Source organism: Arachis ipaensis, chromosome B2, assembly GCF_059453495.1.
Source record: "Arachis ipaensis isolate K30076 ecotype BB chromosome B2, ASM5945349v1, whole genome shotgun sequence".
NCBI lineage: Eukaryota > Viridiplantae > Streptophyta > Magnoliopsida > Fabales > Fabaceae > Arachis > Arachis ipaensis.
In genome coordinates, this window is record NC_142437.1 from 71,161,259 (window position 1) to 71,180,524 (window position 19,266).

General features: G+C 34.6%; 1 protein-coding gene across 1 annotated transcript; it reads right to left on the bottom strand.

Annotated features, from left to right (window-relative positions):
• Positions 1-12,917: 12,917 nt before the first annotated feature.
• Positions 12,918-18,693, bottom strand: LOC107625265 (uricase-2 isozyme 2). Its single transcript, XM_016327860.3, has 8 exons — positions 18,247-18,693; positions 17,477-17,569; positions 16,754-16,829; positions 16,297-16,406; positions 15,176-15,267; positions 14,678-14,851; positions 14,418-14,508; positions 12,918-13,215 (listed from the first exon to the last, which is right to left on the bottom strand). The coding sequence occupies exons 1-8, from the start codon at positions 18,448-18,450 to the stop codon at positions 13,132-13,134; spliced, it is 924 nt and encodes a 307-aa protein (XP_016183346.1). The 5' UTR covers positions 18,451-18,693; the 3' UTR covers positions 12,918-13,131.
• Positions 18,694-19,266: the final 573 nt, after the last annotated feature.

Genomic DNA, 19,266 nt, shown 5'->3' on the forward strand with positions numbered 1-19,266 from the left:
AAATCGATTAACCAAAAAACACACAGACACATTCTCGGTTTCACAATATAGAGATATGCACAAACAAGTATGATGCATGTTTAGTCATATACAGGCCATGTGATGTGCTCATGTGTCGGTTTGTTGCCCAATTTCCAACACTAGTTCTGAGATAAATGTTTCGTATCGCCGTCCCTATCTTAACCAACATCGCCTCCATGAGCGTTATGCATCCCCGTCCTCATGGGAGAACTTTCCTTTCGGTCTCCAGTGAGCGTTACGCATCGTTGTCCCTATTAGACACTTGGCACTAAGGCCCAAATAGCACTCAATTTCTCTTTAATCTTTGCTCTCTACTTTACTGCGGCAGAGATCCCTTTAATTAATACCTTCTTTTCTATCTACTCTACTATACAGACGTTCATTATAATCTTTTCAATCACTGCTCTTTACTCTTCTGTGGCAGAGATCCTTTTTACTTAATACATCCTTCGCTTTTTGTTCCTTTTTCTTTTCTTTTCTTTCTCATCTTTCTCTTTTATTTTCTTACTTCTTTTCTTTCTCTCTTCTTTTCTTTCCTATCATTTCATAATATAAATTATCTTTGCATTATTCACTTGCCTTTCCCCAAGTGTCTTATGAAAAACAATTGTAAAGTACTTTGATTAAGTCTATTGATGAGCGGATAATTTATACGCTTTTTGGCATTGTTTTTAATATGTTTTTAGTAGAATCTAGTTACTTTTAGGGATGTTTTCATTAGTTTTTATGTTAAATTTACATTTCTGGACTTTACTATGAGTTTGTGTGTTTTTCTGTGATTTCAGGTATTTTCTGGCTGAAATTGAGGGACTTGAGCAAAAATCAGATTCAGAGGTTGAAGAAGGACTGCTGATGCTGTTGGATTCTGACCTCCCTGCACTCAAAATGGATTTTTTGGAGCTACAGAACTAAAAATGGCGCGCTTCTAATTGCGTTGGAAAGTAGACATCCAGGGCTTTCCAGCAATATATAATAGTCCATACTTTGCCCAAGTTTAGACGACGTAAATTGGCGTTCAACGCCAGCTCTCTGCCCAATTCTGGCGTCCAGCGCCAGAAACAAGTTGCAAAGTGGAGTTCAACGCCCAAAATGGCACAAAAGTTGGCGTTCAACTCCAAGAATGACCTCTCCACGTGTAGACTTCAAGCTCAGCCCAAGCACACACCAAGTGGGCCCCGGAAGTGGATTTATGCATCAATTACTTACTTCTGTAAACCCTAGTAGCTAGTTTATTATAAATAGGACTTTTTACTATTGTATTTGATATCCTGGATTGTATTCTGATCCTGTGATCACGTTTTAGGGGGCTGGTCATTCGGCCATGCCTGGACCTTTCACTTATGTATTTTTAACGGTAGAGTTTCTACACTCCATAGATTAAGGTGTGGAGCTCTGCTGTTCCTCAAAGATTAATGCAACGTACTACTGTTTTTCTATTCAACTCAACTTATTCCGCTTCTAAGATATTCATTCGCACTTCAACCTGAATGTGATGAACGTGACAATCATCATCATTCCCTATGAATGCGTGCCTGACAACCACTTCCGTTCTACCTTCGATTGAATGATTATCTCTTGGATCTCTTAATCAGAATCTTCGTGGTATAAGCTAGATTGATGGCGGCATTCATGAGAGTCCGGAAAGTCTAAACCTTGTCTGTGGTATTCCGAGTAGGACTCTGGGATTGAATGACTGTGACGAGCTTCAAACTCGCGAGTGCTGGGCGTAGTGACAGACGCAAAAGGAGGGTGAATCCTATTCCAGCATGATTGAGAACCTCAGATGATTAGCCGTGCTGTGACAGAGCATTTGGACCATTTTCACAAGAGGATGGGATGTAGCCATTGACAACGGTGATGCCCTTACATAAAGCCAGCCATGAAAAGGAGTAGGACTGATTGGATGAAGACAGCAGGAAAGCAGAGGTTCAGAGGAACGAAAGCATCTCTATGCGCTTATCTGAAATTCTCACCAATGAATTACATAAGTGTTTCCATCCTTATTTTCTATCTATTCGAAAACTCCATAACTATTTTATATCCGCCTGACTGAGATTTACAAGGTGACCATAGCTTGCTTCATACCAACAATCTCCGTAGGATCGACCCTTACTCACGTAAGGTTTATTACTTGGACGACCCAGTGCACTTGCTGGTTAGTTGTATCGAAGTTGTGACAAATTATGAATTGAGATTAGAGCACCAAGTTTTTGGAGCCATTACCAGAGATCACAATTTCGTGCACCATCTATGTTCTTTAAAACTTTTAAGATCACTCAATTTGCCCTTCTCTAACTTATAATAATATTAATAATATCTTTACTAGATAATATTCTTAATAAAATAATAATAACAATAATATAAATAAGATATTTGAAATGGTAAATAAATAATATTTATATCTGTTCTTAAAAACTTAGCTTCGTAAATCTTTTTATTCTTAAACTCTTGTTATCTATGTTTTAAACTTCAAATTTTTAGATATTTTATTTTTAACTCAATATTTTTACAAAATTATATTTGAAACTTCACTTATCTTAGTATTTATAAAAGTAACCCGAACTTTTATAAAATACCTATTTTTACCTTCATATTTTATTTATTATCCAAAATACCCAAAACTTATATAATTACAAATTGTACCTCAATCTTTATTTATAAATACAATGTTACCCTTCAAAAATAAAGTTTAAATACTAATCTTTCTCTTATACCAAAACCAAAATCCTTAGCCTTTTTCTTTCAAAATATTACTTGTGTTTTAATCTATTTTCGAGTTTTTCGATTACCGATTTTTCATAACTTTTAATTTAATCTTTCAACCACCAAATTTCATCAATTTTCTCAATATTCAAACTTAACAACAGCCCTCAAATATATCAAAAATAGTTCAATTCTTGTCAATGTAGGTTAAACTACTAGGACATCTTCACTATAATTGTATATATGTTTGACTGGGTTGAGTGAACTATATTCGCATGACCCCAATCAACTTGTAGATCATTTTACTTTGTAAATTTAATTAAAGAGTTCTAATAGTTGCTACCAGCATACCATGATTGACTTATTGGGGACAATTCACTTTACGCTTAGGTAAAGAAACAATGGAGATGATCCTAGGGAGTATACCTAAGTCAAGCCTAGTTAATTTCCTTTACTTTGTTGTCTAATTGTCATAGTTGTGCATCTTTAATTTCATTGCCAAATTTACTTAATAAAAAAGGACAAAAATTTTTTTAATTTTTTATTTAAAAAGATATAAGTCTTTGACTAATTGAAAAGAGGAGTGCTACAGATACAAGTCATTTGGTTTATAAGTCATACAAGTTGGGAGAAACTTAACAAAAAGCACGTTGACCCATATACGATTTCCATGGCGTGCTTCGCGTTCCTCCTTCTCCTCCTCCTCTTCCTTCTTCTTCTCCTTCTTCTTCTCCTACTCTTCTTCTTCTTCCTCCATGAAAACGAGTTTCTTGCCAAATTTGATCTCCTTTGTGCGTTCTCTCTTTGCCTTTTCATTCGTTGTTTTATCTGCGTTTATCACACTGGTATTCTTGCTTCGTTTTTTTTTTAATTTTCATGGTTTCTGAAATCAAGCTTTGAAATCGTTTTGAAGATAACGAAACTTTAGAAATACACCCAAACGATTATAGAAATACACCCAAACGGTTACAGAAATACACCCAAACAGTTACAGGAATTCACCCAAACGATTATAGAAATACACCCAAAGGATTACAGAAATACACCCAAAGGATTACAAAAATACACCCAAAGAATTTAAAAAATACACCCAAAATTCGTTGAAGTACACCTTATGCATAATTCAGAACTCTTCCTCTTTCTCTTCCTCATCTTCTGCTGCTTCTTCTTCTTCTTCATTTTTTTATTTCATATTCTCATAATTCTTTTTGGGAGGAAAAAATCAAATAAAGAAGAAAAAAATATATAATGTTGCAAAATCAAAAGAAGAACGAGGAGAAACACGACGATGAAGATGAAACACTTCAAAAACGAAGAGGAAGAGGCACGGAAAAAGAAGAAGAAGGAGAAGAAAAAGAGGAGGCATGGAGAAAGAAAAAGAAGAAGAAATAAATGACTTGTATGACTTGTATGGAAAAATGCTTGTATGTGGAGAATTTCTCAATTAAAAATATAAAGTTGTTCTTTACCTTTTAAAATACGAGACATTTAAATTCTTTTGTCTAAAATATATAAAGACAAATCGATTCTCAAAAAGGATTTAAATGTCTCACATTTTAAAAAATAAGAGACATTTTTATATATTTCATTAGTCAGAGACTTATTTATTTTAGAAATAAAAAGTCAGTGATTTATTTGTTATTTATTCTTAATTTGTGCATTCACTCTCAAAAATCTTTAATTTTCATAATTAATCTATGCGATCCTTCCTTTAGAGACGACTCAGATTTGTAAAACTCCTGGTTTATACCTTTTTAGAAGGTTTTAAAGAATCTTCGTTCCTTCTATATTTGATTGTGAGAACATAACCAGAGAGAAGGGGGAGAGAGACAAAAAGAGAGGCGCATGAGTTAGTGCTTAGCGGCATTAGACAAAACATATACATATATACTAGTGTGAATCCTGCTCGTTGCGCGGATTGTGTACGTAATCTATTTTATTGTATTTATATATTTTTTGTTTATAAAAAAATTAATACATATTTATGAGGAGTTAATTTATTTAGTATATAAATAGATTGATTAATTCATTTTTTTTATAATATTGATGTTTAATCTCATTAAAAAAATAAACATATAAAATTTGATCCTATAGCATTCCTAAAACTAAGTGTACACTTACAGATATTTCTCAAACTTGACCCATAATTAAAAACATATTAAATCGACACTCTAATTTTAAAACAGATACAAAATCACTAAACAGCAAAACCACATATATATATATATAGACCTAGTTCTGTATTATCACTATTACTTTCAAATAATGGTATAACAAATATACGTAGTCAACCATAGCACACAAAAAATAACCATTTTTTTATTTGATTAAAAGTCCTATTTCTTGCTTATCAATCAAACAAAACCAACAAAAGTAAACTCACAAAGACAAAAGTATTTTTATTTTAAACTTTGACATATATTTAAACCAAAGGCACCCTTAACCCTTGATTCAAAGATCATTGGCAATTGAACATGAACCTCATGTCTCAATATCTAACCCATTCTTATTTCATTCTTTCAATTCCTTTATCATTTGCTCCAAATGTCACAATCTTTCTAAACAACAAATAGAACCATATGTTAAAAAGACATGAAAATATTTTTTTTTTGTCACATGCCTTAGCTCCAAATTGAATGTGAGTACTTATACCTTGAATATTATTATCTAAACACATTAAGCATTGATAATAGTTAAAAAGACAAATCTCAACAATAAATGAAACTTTCCAAGTCCTTGCCCCTTGCTGCAGCCGCAATCAATCTTGCATCAATCTGCGAGCGCAGCCCGTTCCTCCTGTCATCTAACATAAAATGCATGGAGTACAAACACAAATAAAAATGCAGCCATTTTAACTTAGAAAGCCAAAGGAATCAAGTAGTGATACACTCTACTTGCACCAACCCTTCTCATTAATAGTTTGATCAAGCTGTTGTACCATAAACTTGTCAATTTGAGCCTGTTGGGTCATATAAACTCAAACAAATAAAAAAAAACACAATTGATGTAGTAGAATAGCATTTAAAATAGCATGTTATAACCAAATTTATTGATTGCTAAATATCTTGCCAAGCATTGTAAATGCTATTATTTTATTCACATTTTTTCCATAATAAGCAAGAAAAATTAAAAAAAAAAATTACCACCTGCCCCGTATTTTGTTTTTCAAGAGTGATAAAATAAAATAATTTAGAAATTGATATATATTAAATAAATAAAATTAGGAATCCAAAAAAATTTAAACATATACAGCACAAATTTCTTAAGGGTAAAAATAACACTAAAAACAACAAATGAAAAGAGACAAATTAATAAGGCATAAGATTTGATAACTCACCATGCTAAGCTTCTACAGATTTGCTGTTCTCATATGATAAGGTGTGAATTAATAAAATCACTAACCATCTAAATTTAAAAAAAATAAGAACTACATAATATATACAGGTTCCAATAAACTTAATAATAATGTTTACTTACTTTGCCGGTTTGCCATCAGCATCAATTTATGAAACATCTATTGAAGAATGCATCTACAATGGCCAGAGAAAGAACAAAATTAGTTAGACAATAATACATATAAACTTAGTTAAATATTAATGTTTGCCATCCAACAAAGGAACCCTTCAAAGTCCACTTAAATTAGAATGACTTACCTTAAGAAGAAGAGAATTACACATTTTATATGAGACAATGTACAAATCGTTACTGTATGCACTGCTATGGTTCACAAATTTCAGAAGCATTCCAATAGTTTGGCCAATATTCATTTAAATGAAACCCTTTTATGCACGCCTGTTGAAAATTTATAACAACAATAAGTACCCTGTTTAGGTATCTTAAAAAATACAAACATAGCTGTCGAAATATTTTTTAACAAAATATACTATTGAAGAATTTAGGAAATAAATATGGCTCATAACCTCATAGGAGGATATGAAAAGAGATCATAATCAGATAAACCAAACCTTGAAGAGAACATGAAAGAAGCATGTCTTCGGATTGGCACAGTGTTCAGTTGCAAGCTGCACATGCAGCAGAATTTAATGATTAATTACTCAAAATTTCAGTTCCATTTAGTAGAAGAAAACAAAACCCTCCATGAATTCATTCTGTCAGATAAATAAAAGAGTATGCAGCAACATTGAGTCACCAAATCAAAGCAAATTAAAACCATTCAACATTTACATCTACTCTGCTGGATTCCAATTTTCCTTATTAGCTCTCCTTAGACCATCTTCAGTAGAGAACTCATCCCAATTTTTATTTATGGCCCACCTGTCATAAAAAATAATTCTACGTCAGTTTTTGCGTTATAAACAGTAAATAGGAACTCAAAACACCTCTTTTCTCCAATAGGAGGAACTAACTTTAGTCCCTATTGTGGTCTCACTTAATTAATTAATTAAAATAATTAAAATTAATAAATAATTAAAATTAATGTAGCTATTATTTTTTTCAATAATATATTATTTAAATTTATAAATTCAAAAATAATTTACTATTAAAAATATTATTATTAAAAAATTATATATAACAATAATGCACAATATATAATTTGAGATTACATTAATTTGTAAAATTACTTAATACAAAAAAAACATAACTAAGCTTTATAGTTGACGACAAACATTGTGAAATTGTCATATGTGTTCAGTCAAATTCTCTTTTAACTGTCTATACTGCTGTCTAATTAATTATTATAATTATTAATTAATTAAACTAATTTATAAAATTATTTAATATAAAAAAATATAATTAAACTAATTTACAAAATTAATTAACATACATATAATATGTATGTAATGTATATTTTAATTTATTTATATGTAAGTATGTAACGTATCTTTTAATTCATTTATATATAATATGCCACAGTTATATAATATATATGTATACAACGGGCAAAAGTGCCATTATGTCAGAGAAGGAACTCAGGAGGATTACCATTGGAGTTGCTCTTAGCTTCTATCATTAGAAAGAGCGCATCAATTAAAAAAAAATTAAAAGACATTATACAAAGCTAACGATAGTAAAAGTCAGATCTGTGAAATCACATCGGGTTAAGAAAATATAAAATAAATTTCTATTTAAAAAAATTACCTCCGCAACACCGTCGATGGTAGGATCTCAGAGCTCTTATTCTCTTCACCGTGTCATCAACTTGCTTCTAGCTACTCCTTCTTCACTGTTGGCAGGAACACCACTCGCCGTTACCGCTGTTCTTTTTCCTCGTGGCTGCATCAACAACCATCATCACTTCTGGATTGTTATTCTTCATCTCTGCTGCTCGACGGTGATGAGCCCAATCGCTGATTGTTTCCCCGGTGACGGCCATAAGCCACGACAACCATCTTTGCTAAGTAATTAGGGGTGTCCATGGATCGGATCGTATCCGCAGATCCGCGGTAAATATCCGCATCCGATCCAAAAATTGCGGATACGATCCGATCCGCAAATTGATCGGATCGAATCGCGGATATCTGCTCTACATCCGCGTATCCGATCCGCGGATCTGCAAATCCGCACTATAATAATTAAAAAGTAAATAAATATATATGTTTGGTATTATATTTACTTGTTTGTATGTTTTAGTTAGTAATTATTATTCATATATTGTATTATTTTATTTTTGTCATTTAGAGAGAGTTTGATTAAAAATATTTTAGGAATAAATAAGTTTAAAAGTATGAAAAAAATATTTTTATCGAATTTTTTTACATAGAAATATGATTAAAAAAAAAGGTTTAATTATGCGGATATATCCGAAATCCGATCCGATCCGATCCGCAAAATGTGCGGATCGGATCCGGCACTAAAAAGTGCAGATATCATATCCGATCCGATCTGATGGAAATTGTGCGGATCGGATCGAATTTTCGGCCATATCCGATCCGATCCACGAACACCCCTATAAGTAACTGCGAAGGGATCGAGCCTCGGTTTTCGAAAACAGATGAAAAGTCTCTAACGGTGGTTCCTCTGTTTGCATTGCGAGCAAAGTTTTTGCGTTTATTCCGGTGACGGTGCTGAGCTTTCGTACCGGCAGGCAAAGAGAACGATGGAGAGAGATATGAGTTTTTGAATTTTGAAATGCAGTAACTTATGAAAAAAGTTGACGCTAAATATCCAAATTTTGTCATTCTAGATATATATTTACTTTGATACCCTTACTCTTTAGTGTGCCATGTGTCGTTCAGACAGGTTAAACACTTGTCGAGTAAAGAACTATCTACTGCTCTCCTTTTATATATAAAGAAGATTACTTACACATTCCTCTAAGTTAGACACCAACCAATCCTACCCTTAGAAGGAATTCCTAATCGAATCGATTCTAACAAAAGACAAACAGATACAAACCCTAATTCCTCTCTATTGAATTACCGAATGAAAATGTAGCCAAATAGTCATGTGCTGGGAGAACCGCTCTAATTACTAGATCCAACAGGGATAGTCCTAACGATCTTCGCTCAGTGTCTGTTTGGGAAAATGGAACCATGCATCACAGATGATACTACTACATTTGGACTTGCCACTGCTGAAGTCTAGATGTTTGTCACGCCCATTCGAAAGTAAGCGAACGTAACCACCGTTTCTGTATGTAGAAGTTTGGAGGTAGGGAAATAGGTAGAAAACGAGTTGTGGTGACTGGTGAGACAGTTTTAGCAAGGGGAAAAGGATGAATGCGAAAGGGCGCGTTTAGGGGTTTTAATTAAGTTTAGGGATAAGTACTTTTTTCGTCCCCAAGGTCTGGGGTCAAAATCGATTTCGTCCCTAGCCTTTTTTTTTAATTAAAATCATCCTGAATGTTACAAAACGGTTTAAAATCGTCCTTTTCTATTTTTTTGGACCAAATTACCTTTAACTATTAATAAAAATTAAAAATAATATTAAAAAAAAAACCCCACCCCCTTCCCCAACACCCATTTCTTCGTCTCTCTCCCTCTCCCCCCCCCCACACCCATTTCTTCGTCCCCCTCCCCTCCCCTCCCCTCCCCCCCCCCCCCAAATTTCCTTCCTCCTACACCCACCCTCACTCCATCACTCCATCACCCCCAACCCGCCGCAGCCCCGCGTCCAGCCCGCCGCCGCCGCCCCTGCGTCCAGCCCGCCGTCACCCCGCGTCCAGCCCCCCGCGCCCCTGCGTCCAGCCCCCCGCCGCCTCGCGTCCAGGCCCCTGCCTCCCCTGCGTCCAGTTCGCCGCCGCCCCTGCGTCCAACCCGCCGCCGTCCCTGCTTTTCTGCTTCTTCTTATTCTTTTTCTTCTTCTTCTGTAAACTAGATTTTTGATGAAATTTGTTATTGTTGATGAAATTTGTTATGGCTGAAATTTGAATTTCTGAATTTTTGATGAAATTTGTTGTTGTTGATGAAATCTGTTGATGATGATGATGATGATGATGATGATGATGATGACCGAGTGGGGTGAGGGGTGAGGGGGTGAGGGGTGGGAGGGGGGTTACGGTGAGGGAGTGGGGTGAGGGGTGGGAGGGGGGAGTTTCGGTGAGGGGAGTGAGGGGGTACGGTGAGGGTGGGGGGTGAGGTGAGGGGGTGAGGGGGAGGCAGTGAGGGGTGGGGGATGAGGTGAGGGGGGGATGGGGTGAGGGGGAGGCAGTGAGGGGTGGGGGGTGAGGTGAGGCGGTGAGGGGAGGCGCTGAGGAGTGGAGGGTGAGGGGTGAGGGGGTGGGGGTTACCGGAAGGGTGAGGGAGTGGTGTTTGTGTTTGTGTTTGTGGTGGTGGTGGTGGTGGTGAAGGTGAAGAGGAGAATGATGATGATGAGGGTAATTTGGTCCAAAAAAATAGAAAAGGACGATTTTAAAGCGTTTTGTAACGTTCAGGATGATTTTAATAAAAAAAAAGGCTAGAGACGAAATCGATTTTGACCCCAGACCTTGGGGACGAAAAAAGTACTTATCCCTTAAGTTTATTATTGAATATCTTACTTATCAATTACGAAGTTGTAAAGTTTTTTCCTCAGTTTCACGAGCTAAGTCCTAGTTTAGTCTTTGAGATTAGCGAGTTACATTGATTTGGTCCTTAACTTTTTAATTACTACACTTTGGTCCTCACCGAAGCTCAACATGGCTCAAGCCTGGTCACGTTGGACATATTAAAATGACGTCGTACGCATTTTGGCGCTAAAGAAAGCACTAAACAATTTCGTTTGTGGGTTTGAACAATACTAAAACGTTATACCTCTTCCTTTTAGTATTGTTTAAATTCTCAAACGACATCATTTAATGCTTTTTTAGCATCAAAATGCGCACGACATCGTTTTAATATGTCCAGCATATCTTGAGCCATGTCACTAACGGCGTTAAACTCCTGCGACAAAAAATACACGGAGAAACTACATTAGTGCACTTTTTTGAATCCGAAGGACCAAATTATAACAATTGAAAAGTTAGGGACCAAATCAGTGCAACTCGCCAATCTCAGAGTTCAGGGCTCATATTTTATTAAATCCTAGCCCTAACAGGTTGAGTTTACCTGGAGTTCCCATCAACTTAATTGAATCTCTGTGCACTCTCCCATTTTGAAACCCCAAAGTAAGTAGCAATCACGGATCAAGATTTCTAGATTCATTTGCACACTTGAGCAAACACATCCATAACTAGCAATCATATGCTAATGCAATGCAATGCAAGACTCTTATCCGAATTTCGTCACGAAGACGCCATCTCAAAAATTCGGGTTGGTACAAGCATAGCAACCAAGGTCGGGTCAAGTTATCTGACCCTTCAAGAACAAAAGCAGAGCTCTCTTGTCCTAGAATTTACCATCAATATTATAATCATAATCATAGGAACGGGAACAAAGCTCCCATGTCCTTCAATCACAATTCTCAAATCATTTATCATAACTATACCTTCTTTGGGTCCAATCACACTCAGCACGAATCGTCAAATAGTTCAATATCCTCAACCAAATCAAACCTTAGGTTAGTCATTAAACCATTAACTACCCAAACTAGACTCAAGCTTAATTAAAATTTCACCCCTTTTCATGAGCTTAAATAATTTCTTAGAACCAAATATAGAATATTTTCTTATATTGAGTTGAGCATCGAAATGCTCTTTGCAGGTATCTACACTCTGTGTTCTTGTTGATCTAGAGTATATCTCATTACTCGAAGGAAGAACAAGCTCAACTTTAGTTGGACGAATTATACCACACACAAGAACAATACCAATCATTATAAACCAAACATATATCAATAATTTCATAATTAATTAGACTAATTATGTCATAATAAAATTATGATTATCAATCGTGTCAAACATCCTTTCGTAGATTCATTAAGTCCCAAACACTCTAGGTTTACTATAGTGGAGATCGTAAGCTAAAATGCTCTATATTGTAACGTAGGCAAACGACATTGAAATTACAAACTCTATCCAAAAATGATCTTAAAGAAACAAACCTTCTAACTGAATCAGTTCCGATATTTTATGGGCAACCTAGCTCAAAATACAGGGCAAAACTAAAACTTCCCTATCTCACAGATCAACTTCCTATTAGTTTATTCAAATATGAATATAACTCCTTAGAAACCTCTAACAGAGTTGATTTTAGACAAGGATATACTAGAAACATCAAGTTTCCTAATAGTTTTGTGCACTTAAGAAGTCTTAGGCAACAAACTTCCAAAATCCTTAATTAATTAGGGTAAGAATATACTAGAGACAATAAGCTTTCTAATGATTTTGCTCTCATGTGAATCCAAGCTTGATGGAATTAATTGTGTTCTTTTAGATGCTTGTTCACTCTCGCTTGTTATTATGAACTCGTTATAATTGTTACTTCTGCTACTAGTTTGCTTCTATCTTAGTTCGAACTAAGAACACCTGAAGAGTTCTCAACCTGGATTAGACTCCCATTTCTGCAAGCTAGAAAAAAATAGTTGCGTTAACGTGAAATTCAGCGACGATGGATCCAGACTCATGGTGACAAAATCCAACTCGTGATTAGCATATATGATTTGCATGAGTGGCAAAGTGATTCATTCATTCGAAGTGCCAAACGTGGCTTTTGATATCTTGCCCCCTTTGGAACCAACTTGCAAATGTTTCAAAAACTTACGGCACCGCAAGACAATATCACGTTGGGGAATCCCAAAAGAACCTGACAAAAACTTGGTATATACATGCACGAATGATGAAAACAAGAGAATGTCTGACCAGGGTTACTTTTCCATTTTGTAGAGGATAATAATATCAGCCATTACTAATTAACATTATCAGTTTTGACTTTTGTCATGCTCATAGAACAACCCAAGCAGTTCATGCCTATACATTTTATTCTGAAGAAAGGGCATGTAAAGAAACAGCTGGAAAAGCATAACCAACATTATTTATATATAACATGTTATTTTGATCAGAAAGGATGATCTGTGGTGTTTCAGCAGTTCCTACATCTTTGACCAAAAGCGGCTCAATGTAGCTTGAATCGACCCATGTGGCTCATCCGTGGGTAAGTATACATCATCGTTAAACTGCACAAACACCATCATTTAACAGCTTTAAGATATTAAATTAGGGTTTAAACTATGCATTGGAAGCAAATTCCAATACATTGCATTCAAAATTTTATTTATGCTATTCATCATATCAAAAGTTTTCATAAAAAAAGGGGGATTATACACTACTCTTCTGTATCTTTTTATCTGTCACTTTGCTTAAACGCACAATTATTAAAAACTATAAATCAAGAGTGCCTAAACAACAACAATATAATTCAAGCTAATGAGGAGAGTTGAGGAGAGTTGAGGCAAGCTAATGTGGTTTTAATAAACTTGGACCATAAACTCGAAAAGTGAAAGGCAACATTGTAAAAATAATTCAATATAGGACTTATTATTATAGTATATTTTAATCAATGCAAATATTACTTTTGTTGCTTGACAATTTAATAGTATATATATGAAATTAGCTTAATAATTGAATAAATATTGCATGACATAACCAGATACTTAAGTAACCAACAACAATAACCGAACTTGTACATTTGAGGACAAAACCAATCGAAGTATAAACACATAAGATTGCTAATAGGATCAAGAGTATATCAGTTTTTTCAAAGTTTATGCAAGTTAACTTGTTTTTGGATGGTAAGCTTGTAAGACTATAAAACCACGAGAGTGTAAAACTGAACTTATCAATTCCGTGGTTCTTTACCATTCACTCAACATTCATACTACCCCAGTCAATTCACAAGTATGGTTGTTTACCATTCTTTGCTATTTATGATTGGAATGATGAAAGTGATGGAATGGTGGGGAATGAAATGAAGGCTTCAACTTATGTTGCACATAGTGGAGGTGGACCTTTATGGTCCGAGGACTTGCATGACTTCATGAAAGAGTATTCAGTTTCACTGTCGGATACTTAATAATAGAATAGAATAGAACAAAATGGCATTGGATTGAATCCATTCTAATCTATTCAATATTCTTATTTTCCGGTCTCTCCAAATTTGGGTAAAAGGAGATGAAAGTGCAAGTTACTAAAATTCTTATTCTTCATCTTCTATTATTCTATTTACAGAAAAAAAGAGATGAAATTTCTTCCATTTCATGCTTTGATATCTTAAAAATGGGAAAATGTACAATTATTCCATTTCAGTCTATATGAATCCATTTCATTCTATTCATTGGTTCTATTAATGCAGTGAACTCTTAGGGAAAAGAGGGAATACCTTTACAATTTGACCACCTGTATTTGAGATATTGACTGGTAGGAAATGAATATTTGGCATCTTTAGTTGAACACAATCTATGTCAGGAAATCTGAAGCATAAAGTTAATTGTCAAACCCTACTTGATTGAACTAAAGAATAAATTTCAAGCACCTAGGAAACAAACACAAACTGATTCCGGGTTCTACAGTGTGAGGTGCAGAGTGGATAAAGAAGCATGGATTGCCTCCCTAAACAGGGAGAGTATTGAAGAGAGATACCTGTTCAATGTGGTCCTTGCCATTTGATAGAGAGTGCTTTGAACAGATGGGCTGTACACCCCCACATTCGGTGGACCGAAAAAGGTTTCAAGCAGAACTCTTTTAACATCGTCGTACCTCTCCATAAAGTAAAGCGGCTTCTGTGGGACGCTGCTTAGTGATTCATAAGAGTACCTACAATTTACATTAGAAGCATGACTCTATTTCCACATTTAACTATTGGTGACAATCGTTATTGCGATATTATAACTTCTCTCCATGATGGTGCTAAATAATCCTAATGATGCTCAATAAAAATCTTTTTATTAATAAACGATAACTGAAGTGTAATAAAGTTGCTTAAAAGTCAGAATTAAGCCTGCAAGATATCTATGTGATTTAGGTGATTGATTTAAATCATATAACTCTTTCCGACACCAGAAACTATTTCTGTTTTTACCTCTTCATTAAAATTTACTAATAGGGAAAAAAATGTCTAAGGAAACAATGAAGTCTTACCTCCAGAGACCAGTTACTTCTGTTGCCAGCATCCTTTCACGTGTTTCAGGAAGAGCTGTGTACTTGTCTCGTATAAACCCTTCAAAACCAGACTGCTCACAACAGATCCAAACTAAACTTAGAACAAAAATAAGGGATTGTATATCACAATCTTGCTTTTAACTCTGTAAATCAAAGGGAGACCAATAGCAGCTACTATTTCATAAAAGAGGGATCAGTGGAGAGTAAAAGAAAATTGACAGAATATTTGTCAAAAAAACTCAGCATCATAGTATGGATGCCAGAAACCAGATCTCCAAGAAATGCTAGGTAGTATCCATATGCTCATACCAATTCTGAAAGGTTTGAGTATTATAGTACTAAAAGCAGTTTGAGTATGTTACATAAAAAAAAAAAGAACTTCCCCAACTTTTCAAAATTTTAGTAGTCAAATTTAGAACTTAATCCTTTTTAATAGCTCAAAAGAGGTTTTCTTTCTCTTCCTCTAAATCTCATTGAAGGGGAGCCTTAGAGCAATAATTGAGTTGTCTCTGTACCTCAAGGTCACAGGTTCAAGCCATGGAGACAGCCACTGATAACATTATCAGGTTAGGCTGCTTAGATTACATCCTTTAGATGCGGTCCTTCCTAGGACCCTGCATTAACACAGGATGCTTGTACACTGGGCTGCCCCTTTCCTCTAAACATTATTGGGCATTTAATAAACTCTAGAACATTTTTATAAATAAAAATTCTTCAGGTTCTTTAAAAAATTTTCTTTTTAGAAAAAATCTATGCTGATGATCCTTCTTATAGATATAGATCTATTATATATAACTGCAAATATAATTCTTTGTGTTTCTTTTGTCAATACCTACTTTATACATTTGATATTCTTTCCGGCATTAGGGGGATAGAAGAAGGGGATCATGAGCAGGCAAAGGAATTTCCTTTCAACTCAAAACCATATCATGTCATGCTTCTCCTATAATTGTGAAACCATAATATCAAAGTAATCGCCAAATATAATATTTTACAAGAATTTGGACCCAAAACAAAATACTGTTTTCGAAATTATGTATTACATACACAGGAAATATTATATCAAAATCAAAGTACAGGTTTCTATATAGCATACTTACCTTAGTAGTTTTCAGCACAGATAATCCTTCAACACCAGAAGTCAACTGTAGAGCACCAGACTTTTTTACTATTGCCTCAACTGTATGCCTCTCAGATCCAAGTTTGAAACCTTATAAAAATGAAATCAAAGGACTTGAGGGCTGAAAAGAAACAAACTGGAGTTTATTACTGAATCACGGAATCTAAAATTAGCTACACCAGTATTCAACACAATATGATGAAAGTGGGATTTTTCCATTTGGACAATCTAATGAAATGTTTCACTCAAATTGCTAGTTCCACTAAAAGTGCCATAAAGCAAGAAGTGAAATGCAAATTTGAAATATGTTAGGCAACCAAAATTGTTTGCCAAATATTACAATTGTATAACCAAAAGCAATTAGAAAAGGGTACAATCTATGAACTATACCATATTGAAACAAATAATATCGTAGAATGTAACATAGTCTAACAAACCATGCATATGAGGTTGACCATCCATGATGATGCGTTCCCATGGCTTTTCCACAATGTTTACAACAGCTGTAGTAACCTGTGAAAAGCCATAAAGCAACAAAAAACTATGGGGAGGAAGACAATATAACAAGAACAATAATAACAAAGCCTTATCCCACTAGATGAGTAGACTACATAGATTAAACGACACCATTGTACCCTATCATATATCATGTTTACAGTGAAACTATTTATACGTAGAACTCCTTTGACTAAACCTAGTAAAAGGTCTTTTTAGATCTTCCTCGTATCTATCTTCCTGATCCACCCTCTTAACTGGATATTCCGTCGATCTTCTCCTCACATGTTTAACGCATCTAACACGAGATTCTACCATCTTTTCAACAATAAGCACTACTCCAGCTTTCTCTCTTATATCCCCATTCCTTGAATTGTCTATGAGTGTTTGGTCAATCATTCATCTAAGCATCGTCATCTCTACCACGCTAAACTTATCCTCATTGAAAAATTAGGTTAACCAACCAACGGCTTTCCTCTTATAAACCTTTCCAAACTTTAATTGGAAAACCATAATGTGATATAAATAATTTGGTGAAAGAAAAATTGTTAGCAAGAAAATTTTAAAAGAAAGAGCATAGTGCAAGAGGATTTATAAGGAAAAAAGAAAACAAATGTAGATTTATTTGAATAATGATATTATACTGTATTTTACCATTCACCAACCTGCCTATAGAATGATATAAAGTGCTTGGCAAGCTCAATAGCAAAGTTCTCAACAGAAAGTATTTCAGAGCACTCCTTGGCTTTTGCATATACCTAGCAATATTTTCATAAAAAAATCAAAATTGAACAGATGTGATGATGGAGGATGAAAGACAAATAGCATATGCAAGCAAATTCCTTGTTCTTTAAGTTTGTAGACAGTAATATATACCCAACCTATAGCATGAAATCAGGGTTGTAAATATTTTATGTGATCTGAGTTTAAATACTGGTATTATATTATAAGCATCTAAGACAGAAATACTTGCAGTTCTTGTATTTCCTAGAAGTGTAAGCAGAAAAAATCGGTCTCTAATCAATATCTCTTTGTATTTCTGTCTATTTCTTTCTAGAGACAGGATCAAATCAAAACAAACCTAACATCATATCTATTTAGCCACTTCTTGAAAAAATACAATTGAAACCAACAGAAGGTACAAAGCAGCATATGAGATTCAGACATAATTGTTTTGTTAAAATGAGTAGATCAGACGACAACAACAGTTTATAACATTTACAATAGATCTTTTAATAAACTAAAATATTGAACTAGCAAAGTTCAGAAAATCAAATAATTGATTTTAAATCCCATCAGAAAGCAAACAGATTCGCACTCCAAATATCAACATACAAACAGATAGATATCAGAGCTTAAAATGTTAACTTTGGATAGTGGTACAAATCACGCAGAAAATTACTAACACAGAAGAAGAGAGGAAGAAGAAGGTTACAGTGTTCTTCATGGTGTCAGTGGCAACGATATCGGAGTTATCATCACGGAGATAAGAGTTGACACAATCAGAGAGGAGGCTGATGCTGACTCGCCACTCCACAACGTAGTGTTTTCCTTCCTTCGTCTTCCACACGCGAGCCACCCTTACCCTCTTTTTCCCATGCCTTTGCTCGAAGTTGAATCCCTCTACTCTTTCTGCCATGGGAAATTTCTCCCCTTTTCTTTTTTACTTTTTATTACAAGTTTAGAGTGTTCAGTGTTTAACCTGAGTGTCGATTCCGTTCCAATTTATATTGGAGATAAGACAACAGAGATTTGCTGGTTTTGCTTTTCTCTCGGTTGGAGTCTGTGTGCGGATTACATCATCATCCTCATCCAAATTCCAAACACAAAGTTAGCCGCTTCCTAGTACGTTTTGAATAACTGATTTGATTTAGAAATGATTAACTATCTAACAGGTAGCTAAAATATTATAAATAATAAATAAAAATATATAATTAATAATATTTAGTTTAAGGTATCGTTTTTGTCTCAACGTTTGGGTAAGTCCCAAAATTGTCCTAACGTTTGAATCGTTCTATTTAAGTTCCTAACGTTTTAAAATTGACTCAATATTGTCCTGCTCGGTTGAGAGACAGAAATTGAAACAAGAATAAAACTCTAATTTAATTTGCACAAAAGATAAAATTGGAATTAATTAATTGAAATGAGGGTATTTTAGGTATAAAATGTTATTAAAATTTCAGTCTCCGTCTCTAAAAATTTCAGTCCCCTGTGTCCCTACTTTTTGGAGGTACTGAAATACTGAAATTTTAGGGACAGAGACAGAAATTTTAGTATCAGTCTCTGAACCAACAAACATGATACTGTGTCTCAGTCTCTCAGTCTCAGTCTCAATACCTCAAAACAAACGCTACCTTAGGGACTTAAATAGGACCAAAACGTTGGGGACAAAAACGATACATAAAAATAAATTTTAATTTAATTTTATCTTTCAATAATATCAATTTTTTACTGT